Source organism: Sinocyclocheilus rhinocerous, unplaced genomic scaffold (assembly GCF_001515625.1).
Source record: "Sinocyclocheilus rhinocerous isolate Xijiao unplaced genomic scaffold, SAMN03320098_v1.1 scaffold1596, whole genome shotgun sequence".
NCBI classification, from domain to species: Eukaryota; Metazoa; Chordata; class Actinopteri; order Cypriniformes; family Cyprinidae; genus Sinocyclocheilus; species Sinocyclocheilus rhinocerous.
The window spans coordinates 221887-231223 of record NW_015658739.1 but is presented as its reverse complement, the minus strand read 5'-3'; the positions used below and the strand labels follow the sequence as shown (position 1 = coordinate 231223).

At 38.6% G+C, this 9337-nt stretch overlaps 1 protein-coding gene and 1 long non-coding RNA gene across 2 annotated transcripts; one reads left to right on the top strand and one right to left on the bottom strand.

The window, feature by feature from the left end:
* Nucleotides 1–1219: 1219 nt before the first annotated feature.
* On the bottom strand, nt 1220–5475 carry LOC107722849 (mucin-5AC). Its single transcript, XM_016531344.1, has 7 exons — nt 5340–5475; nt 4223–5110; nt 3048–3170; nt 2734–2814; nt 1988–2089; nt 1704–1792; nt 1220–1336 (listed from the first exon to the last, which is right to left on the bottom strand). Exons 1-7 carry the CDS (start codon nt 5398–5400, stop codon nt 1241–1243), a joined length of 1440 nt encoding a protein of 479 aa, XP_016386830.1. The 5' UTR covers nt 5401–5475; the 3' UTR covers nt 1220–1240.
* A 2387-nt stretch (nt 5476–7862) lies between these two features.
* LOC107722855 (uncharacterized) lies at nt 7863–9237 on the top strand. Its single transcript, XR_001637851.1, has 3 exons — nt 7863–7894; nt 9074–9105; nt 9201–9237. It is a non-coding gene; the product is annotated as an uncharacterized LOC107722855 (long non-coding RNA).
* The last annotated feature ends 100 nt before the right edge of the window (nt 9238–9337 follow it).

Genomic DNA, 9337 nt, shown 5'->3' with positions numbered 1-9337 from the left:
GAAACAGTGCAGTGTAATTATTCCATTTGTTTCTGAAACCTCTTTAGCATTTAATTATCATTCCTGATGGTCCTTAAAATCTCTCAAATCAATTAAAATCAATAAAATCAGTGGTGGATCATATTTTGTATTGAAAACTATATTAAAATCTGACACAGATTACAGTGCAGCTGATGTGAATGTTATCTGTGGTTAAGCAGCTGATTGTGGTGAGCAGACAGCCGATCAGAAGAACAGTGGGAGCCATCCTACAGATTCAGAGTGTGTCAGACCTCTGCCATTGATCTTCTGACTTGCAACTTCTCTGTGACTCCTCATTTAATGGTCCGGATCGTTTCCTCATAACCCATCATATGTTATGCCTCCAGCTGAAATACACTGCTGTCAGAGACAGATAACTACCAAAAGCATGAAGGAAATGTTTTTTTTTTTTTATCTGTTTTTTATCAGATTTTTTTAACTGAAGTAGTGCAAAGTGGGCCAAATCATGTTTCATTTGTGTGTATGAATGTTGGTAGATCATGTGGTCATTCAGTGTGTTCACACTGCCATCACAGGTTGAGCTCAGGAACTGATCACCCGGGTTTGGAGACATTCACAGACGTCTGTTGTGCTGTTCTGTCTCATGTCATCAAACTCATTGGAAGGCTTGATAGCAGTTCTTCTTTCTGGCACCTCTCCATCTGTGGTCAAATGCCTCTAAACATCGAACAAGAGAGAGAACAAAGTGCCTTTGTGAACCTGCTAAATCATCCACCTGCTTTGCAAATACTCTCTCTCTCTCTCTCTCTCCACACACACACACACACACACACACACACACACTACTTACTAGCCTCATATACAAAGTTCTGGGACATTTGCATCCAAACCTCACAGCATAGAGCTTCCTGATGAACTGAACACCTCACACATTGTGGTAAAGTCCAATTATTTATATTTATTTAATGAATTGCATGGTAAACATTTAGGAATCCAGACAGAGAAAAATAAACATACAGCAATAGACAGGAATCTCCCCCCAAAAAGCAAACTCAAATCTCACTTTCCATAGTTTGCATCAAACATAAACATTTAATTTTTGATCTTTAATGTTAAACATACAAGCATTGTATGTATCAACAATTGCAGTGCTTTTGTTGAACCATCACCATAAATAATCAGATCTCATATTAAAATAGTAAAAGTCCAGTAGCGATGAGAGTTTATTCATGTCTGTTCCTCTTGGCTGATTTCTGTCTCAATCACACGGTGATACCGACTCAATTCTTGTGACCTCAAAAGAGTTGATGTCATTATGATACCTTCTTAAGTAATTCTCCACCAAAGTGGCAACCTGAGAAAAAAAAAGATGACAGGAAGTGAGAAAACTGCAGGTCCAGAAAATCACAGTAAAAATGTACTTTTATGGTTCAGAACAAAAAAACAAGCAATAATGGAAGATTTCTAATCAGACAGAATTCTAATTCAGCCAATAGAATCACTTTGGGGCCTAAAAGAGACGTGACGCCCCACCTGTCTCGACTGTAGAACGACTGTGAGGCTGAAGTTTCATGAATTTTGCTAGATGTTAATGCTTTGTTTTATAGTTTGACAAATATTGACAAATACTTAAAACTGTGTAGTTTCCCATCACCAGCAAAGTACATTTAGCATGTAGTGCAAGTATGTGAACTGGAAACAGTCAGAAACGCTCCTCTCACCTGAAGCAGTGCAGCCCGACGCTCTTCTTCAGTGGACGACTCTTCGGCCAAAACCTCCACCTCCAGATTAGTGAGTAACGTCAGAACATCTGTGAAATACCCAAACATCACAGCACTAAGGTCAAATACACTGCATTATGTATACACACACACACACACACACACACACACACACACACACAGACACACATCTAAATGGGCACATACTAAAACAAACTATTTACTTGAACTTCCAAAAAGATGAACTCCTGACTAGATCCTTCACACATGCACTAGTAAATTACCTTTGGGTGGAGCTGTAGTGGAGTTGAAGGGTGGAGCTGTAGTGGAGTTGACGGGTGGAGCTGTAGTTGGGGTAGTGAAATCTATGGAGGAAGTGGCAGATACTATGTATGTTGTAGTATTTAAGAGGACTCAGGATTCATCATGCAATAAATACAATACTGATTACTCTGACACTGAGTAGAATGAAACAATTAAACCAGGAACAGACTAAAACAATCTTCTCAATCTCTCAACATACTTCAGCTCAAAGAGTGCTTCTTAATAAACAAAGCATAAACATCTCTGTATCTGTGTATGTGGGTTCTTACTGCAGGTGCTGTTGAGGTCGGGACAGCAGTCGTTGAGCTGTTTGCAGGCCTCATCACAAAAACAGCCTCTGAAACAGCTGTAGTTCAAGCCATTGCAGCACAGAGTCGGATGTGAACACGTCCCTATAGGAGCAGTGCAGACATCAGTATACACTCACTAATATTATTCTAACATTATAAAGACACTAAAAGATTTCTAAAGTTTCACATGCTTGTAAGAAAATAACATTGTCTTCTATGAAATAATGACTTTTTGTAATAAGTCAATATTTTATAAGTATTTTATAAAAAAAAGTACTGGAACACCATCATTGAAACAAAAAGTCTACTGACAAGAATTTATAACCAGTTACAATCATGTTTCTCATTCTATTTACTTGAACTTCCAAAAAGATGAACTCCTGACTAGATCCTTCACACATGCACTAGTAAATTACCTTTGGGTGGAGCTGTAGTGGAGTTGAAGGGTGGAGCTGTAGTGGAGTTGACGGGTGGAGCTGTAGTTGGGGTAGTGAAATCTATGGAGGAAGTGACAGATACTATGTACGTTATAGTATTTAAGAGGACCCAGGATTCATCATGCAATAAATACAATATTGATTACACTGACTTCAATACATGAAACAATTAAATCAGGAACAGACTACTTAAAAAAACAATCTTCTCAATCTCTCAACATACTTCAGCTCAAAGAGTGCTTCTTAATAAACAAAGCATAAACATCTCTGTATCTGTGTATGTGGGTTCTTACTGCAGGTGCTGTTGAGGTCGGGACAGCAGTCGTTGAGCTGTTTGCAGGCCTCATCACAAAAACAGCCTCTGAAACAGCTGTAGTTCAAGCCATTGCAGCACAGAGTCGGATGTGAACACGTCCCTATAGGAGCAGTGCAGACATCAGTATACACTCACTAATATTATTCTAACATTATAAAGACACTAAAAGATTTCTAAAGTTTCACATGCTTGTAAGAAAATAACATTGTCTTCTATGAAATAATGACTTTTTGTAATAAGTCAATATTTTATAAGTATTTTATAAAAAAAAGTACTGGAACACCATCATTGAAACAAAAAGTCTACTGACAAGAATTTATAACCAGTTACAATCATGTTTCTCATTCTCTTTTGCTGCATCATAATTATTTGTTAATTCAGAATATAGTAAAATATTGCATATATGGACATAAATATATGGACATTGAAAATATAGCCTTTTAACTCTGCTTGTATAAAAATAACGTTAATCATGCAGAACATTAGTAAAACGATCCTATCTCCCAATCGGTTTTTTTAAAAATTTATTTTTCATTCATCAGTGTGATGTCTCGCATTTTTAAATGCAAAAGCGCGTTCTGTGTGGATGTCCTTTAACATGATATAGAATAATTTAAAGAAATAGAAAACATACCTGTTAGTGTCAAAGTGTTTGTGCTGTTTTTCACTATGAAAGGGGATAGAGGTGCAGATTTATTAAGATTTCTTATAGAAATGTTCAGTATATGTGCAGTATTGTATTATTCTTTTAATCGCAGTGATGCTCTTTACTCTTGTATTATACAATAAAACACTCAACACAGTCTGATTACTGAACTTGCACTGTTCTTATATGAGGTTGTTAACACACAGTAAGTGACTGATTTCAGCACAGATTAATCAAATGTGGGTTTTGTATGAATATTTCTGAATACCTGTGAGGCAGGTGGGTTTGAAATCAGGGCAGCAGTCTTTTAATCTCAGACAAGCAACATCACAAAAACAATTCAAGCGGTGACAGGCATCATTCCTTCCAGAGCAGCACAGATCTGGACTCGCACAACTTCCATCTATGACAGAAAATTAAAAAACATCAGTTAATGTAATTTCACACCAAATAATAGAGGATATGCCATAGTGAATTAATCACACGAACAAACAAGAAACACTCACACAATGGAGCATGAGGAGTTGTTGCATTCGTTGTAGTCGCATTAGCTGATGTGGTAGTTGCATTAGGCGCCATGTTGGTTGCGTTGGGCGCCATGTTGGTTGTGTTGGGCGCCATGGTGGTTGCGTTGGGTGACATGTTGGTTGCGTTGGATGACATGGTGGTTGCGTTGGGTGACATGTTGTTTGTGTTGGGCGCCATGGTGGTTGCGTTGGGTGACATGTTGTTTGTGTTGGATGACATGGTGGCTGTGTTGGGCGCCGTGTTGGTTGCGCTGGGCGCCGTGTTGGCTGTGTTGGGCGCCGTGTTGGTTGTGGTGGATGACATGGTGGCTGTGTTGGGCGCCGTGTTGGTTGCGCTGGGCGCCGTGTTGGTTGCGCTGGGCGCCGTGTTGGCTGTGTTGGGCGCCGTGTTGGTTGCGCTGGGCGCCGTGTTGGCTGTGTTGGGCGCCGTGTTGGTTGCGCTGGGCGCCGTGTTGGCTGTGTTGGGTGCCGTGTTGGTTGCGCTGGGTGCTGTGGTGGCTGTGTTGGGTGCCGTGTTGGTTGCGCTGTGCGCCGTGTTGGCTGTGTTGGGCGCCGTGTTGGTTGCGCTGGGCGCCGTGTTGGCTGTGTTGGGTGCCGTGTTGGTTGTGCTGGGTGCTGTGGTGGCTGTGTTGGGTGCCGTGTTGGTTGCGTTGGGCGCCGTGGTGGCTGTGTTGGGCACCGTGTTGGTTGCGTTGGGCGCCGTGTTGGGTGTGCTGGGCAACATGGTGGTGCTAGGTGATGTGTTAGCCCCGTTGGGCAAAATGGTAGTTGCACTAGTTATGTTGGGCAATACATTAGTTGCGTTGCCCGACATGTTAGTTGCATTAGGTGATGCAGTAACAGCATTAATTGATGTGGTAGTTTGAGCTGTGGAATGAAGGAAAAAATATTTATGAACCGAGAATCTGAAGCATTTACATTTTGACTGTGCAGTGTAATTATTCTGAAACTTCTTTAGCAATGAATTTTAATCATTCCTGATGGCGCTTCTCAAAATCTCTCAATGAGATTCAAATGAGTGGAACTAATTCTCTAATGAAAACTGTATCAAAATCTGACATACATACTGTAACAGTGCAGCTGATGTGAATGTTACCTGTGGTCAAGCAGCCGATTGTGGCGAGCAAACAGCCGATGAGTAAAACCGCGGGAGCCATCCTACAGGTTCAGTGTGTGATCTGTGATCTTCTGACTTGTACCTTCTCATTTTTGTGCTCCGGACTGTTTCCAGAGTCCAGCCCTCCACCGACACACACAGATGTCAGTAACAGATAAAGTAAAAACATCTCTTCTCAGTTAATGTGCGTGACTGATCACAGATCTCTCAGTTTATCCTGAAATACTGGTTTCTTTTATGGTGCTATTAAAATATCCAAATGTCTGGTGAAGATTTCCAGGCTGTGACAGTGTGCAGGACTGTCTTTCTATTTCATTGACAGTGTCCTACACACCTGCATTAGACTTATTTACATGTTACTATTAAAAATAACAAACCTCATCTGAATAATTAATAAATGCCTTATTGGACTTTCTAGTTCTTATTTCAGGCTATGTAATCATGTACTCGCCCTCATGTGCCAAACCCGTACGAATTCTTGACTGGCGCATAAAAGGTGAATTTAAGGACATCCTTACATATAACGAAAGTGTTGAGCTCTAAAATGGGAGAAAAGCATTATAAAATAACTTGAAAATAGTACTTACCACTTGCATGCTATTTTCCAAGCCCAAGTTTGTGGTAAAAAATAAATGAATACTATTATTCATCAAGGATGTATTAAATTGATTAAAAGTGATTAAGACATTTATAATGTTACAAAAGATCTCTATTTCAAATAAATGCTGTTTTTTAACTTTCTGTTCAAAATCCTGAAAAAATGTATCCTGGTTTCCACAGAAATATGAAGCAGCACAGCTGTTTTCAGCATTGATAATAAGTATCAAATCAGCATATTAGAATGATTTCTGAAGATCATGTGACACTGAAGACTGGAGTAATGATGCTGAAAATTCAGCTGCGCATCACAGAAATAAATTACATTTTACTATATGTTCACATAGAACACAGCTATTTTATATTGTAATAATATTTCACTATTTTTACTGTATTTTTGATCAAATAAATACAGCCCTGGTGAGCATTAGAGACTGCTTTCAAAATCAATAAATCTCTTAGCATCCACAAACTCTTAACACTAGTTTATACAAAACTGACCTTTTCAGACAAAAATGGGATTCATACAAAAATATAATTTGATATTACATGAGTATGAATAAACATTTTTGTCCATTTATGTATTTCAAATATGTAAGACTTAATAATTTAAGGGAGAGCGGGGTGAGTTAAGCCGGTTTTTACTTGTTTATGCCGTGTTTAAAGCAAACACATGACAGCAATGGGTCCAACTTAAATATCTACATACATTTCTGGATGTGGTGCATCCTTGGGAATAATCACTTTGGATCTAAAATAAACTGCTTTCAAAATATGGCTTTCCAAAAAAAAGTGGTCTCTTGGCTCAACTTGCCCCCAGTGAGGGGTAAATTGAGCCACATGGAGTTAAATTGTGCCACTGATTATGCGGAACATTTTCACCTCGTGCTATATCAAGGGAAGAGAAATTCAATAAAAATTACTTCTTTAAATCTATGTGTGAGCCTTGTGATGGACTGGCCATCCATGCAGGGAGTTCCTGTGGCTCAAGACGCTGGGTTAGGATCCAGCTCCCCACGACCCTAATAAAGACACAGAATGGATGGAGGGATGACTTCTTAAAAGTTTTATTTAAAGATACAGTTCAAAACTCTGAAGGCGTTTTTTAAATTACTTAATTTCAGAACAAAAAGTTCAAATTGAAAAATTCTAAATCAAAATCATGTTTGGTGTAAAATTAATGAAATATACACTCTAAAAAATGCTGGGTTAAATACAACCCAGTGCTGGGTAAAATAGGGAAAAACCCAGCAATTGGGTTGTTTTGACCAGCGGTTGGGTTAAATGTTTAACCCAACCTTCTGGGCAGTAACCCAACCACTGGCTCAAAACAACCCAATTGCTGGGTTTGTCCCTATTTTACCCAGCACTGGGTTGTATTTAACCCAGCATTTTTTAGAGTGTAGAATTGCAGTAAAATAATACTTTATAATCATACGAAGGGGGGAAACACTGGCTCACCTTACCCCAGGACATGTGGCTCAAATTACCCCACTCCTATCATTTTAACAAACTTGTATCATCCAGCAGTTTAGAGCTAACGTCATGCTAACATTATAGCCTCATATTATAACCTCCTGAAGCACAAACACATGTGTAATATTTTATTTATTTATTTATTTTGTAGATTTGTCTGTAATTGTTCCGGCACAAGAGTCCTTGAACATACAAAAATCACTTTGAACAGCAAAAAAACATTACAAGTAATGCAAGTTATGTAATCAGATGACTTTTTTCAAATAACTAGTAAAGTAACGCATTACTTTTTTAATTTACAAGAAAATATCTGAGTTACTTTTTCAAAAAAGTAATGCCAGTTACTTTGTTTTCCCATTTATTGACTGACAGCTCTCCTGTCCCCATATTGGGAGAAATCGGAAAGTGCAGAGGCGTTGTGTGCGCTGTTTCCTGATCAACTGAACGCCTCATGCATCATGGTAAAGTACAATTATTTCTATTTAGTTGCATGTTAGACATTCAGGAATACAGATGAAGATGCAATTAACATGTGATTGGTGTTTGAGCAGGTTTCAGATGCTACGAACACTGTTATATATGTGAACATCAATTTAATCATAATTTGGGGTGGCAACGTCCAGGCACTACTGTCATTTATTACCTGGAATTGATGTCCGATACTGTATGCGTCATATACTTTTCAGAAAGGTTAGGTAACTTCTACATTTAAATTTCTGCTTTTTCTACTTTAACACGGTAATGTTTCAGCTCCTCATTCGCAGTGAATAAAACGCCACATTGTTCTGATGCAACTGAAGCACCTATCTGATAAAAACCGGAAAATAGCACCGTTTCAGCTTCCTCTTATCTAGTCATCCCAGTTACGACACTATTATGTTTTGTGCTGTGAATATACACTTATTTTCTACTTTTGTTTTCAAGATGGCACTTAATCTCTTAAACTACTGATATCTACACTCTAAAAAAATGCTGGGTTAAATATAACCCAGCGCTGGGTTAAAAAGGGACAAACCCAGCTATTGGGTTGTTTTGACCCAGCGGTTGGGTTGTTTTTAAACCAGCGGTTGGGTCAAAACAACCCCAATAGCTGGGTCAAAACAACCAACCGCTGGGTCAAAACAACCCAACCGCTGGGTCAAAACAACCCAATAGCTGGGTTTGTCCCTTTTTAACCCAGCGCTGGGTTATATTTAACCCAGCATTTTTTAGAGTGTATGCATTCACCTTTGGTCAAAACATTACTAAACATGTTTGTATACCCCTAAAGTACAACATTGCTTTTATCCGTTAAATTTTTAAAGTCATCTGCTGTGTTTTCCTCTGAAGTATGTGTACGAACAGAAGAGAAGTGAATAACCTACAGTATTCATCTATGTGTGTTACTAACCAAGATAAGCAGTCGTGTGATTATCAGTGTCGACGAATGAAATATTTATATTTATAATATTACACATGAAGTAAAATGTTCCATCGCTGTGTAGCATTTCTACACTCTCCATCCATATATATATATTTACATAATCTTTGAATATCCGGGAAGTGTTTAACAAAACCAGCTAGCAAAGATCAATATTGTTCTTGTTAGACTTTGAGCCTGAGAGTTTTGGTCACGCACTGTATTGCTTCTTTATTTTTAGAGTTTCTTTGGGAAGTTGAAAACATCTGTACTGTAAGTACTAAAGTCTTTTTTCATCAAACGTTACATTTTTCACCTGTACACCTTGCATAACTGTCTAATTTACCTGTTATTTTTCATTTGTACAGACATAGCGGACCACCAGCTCCACCCAGGAGAACAGGTGCTTTCATGACAAGCCATACCTGTGTAAAAACATAAGATAAAAACGTCTATAGAACAAAATATTTATGTACTTTACCAGCAACTTTAAGATTTTAGGTTA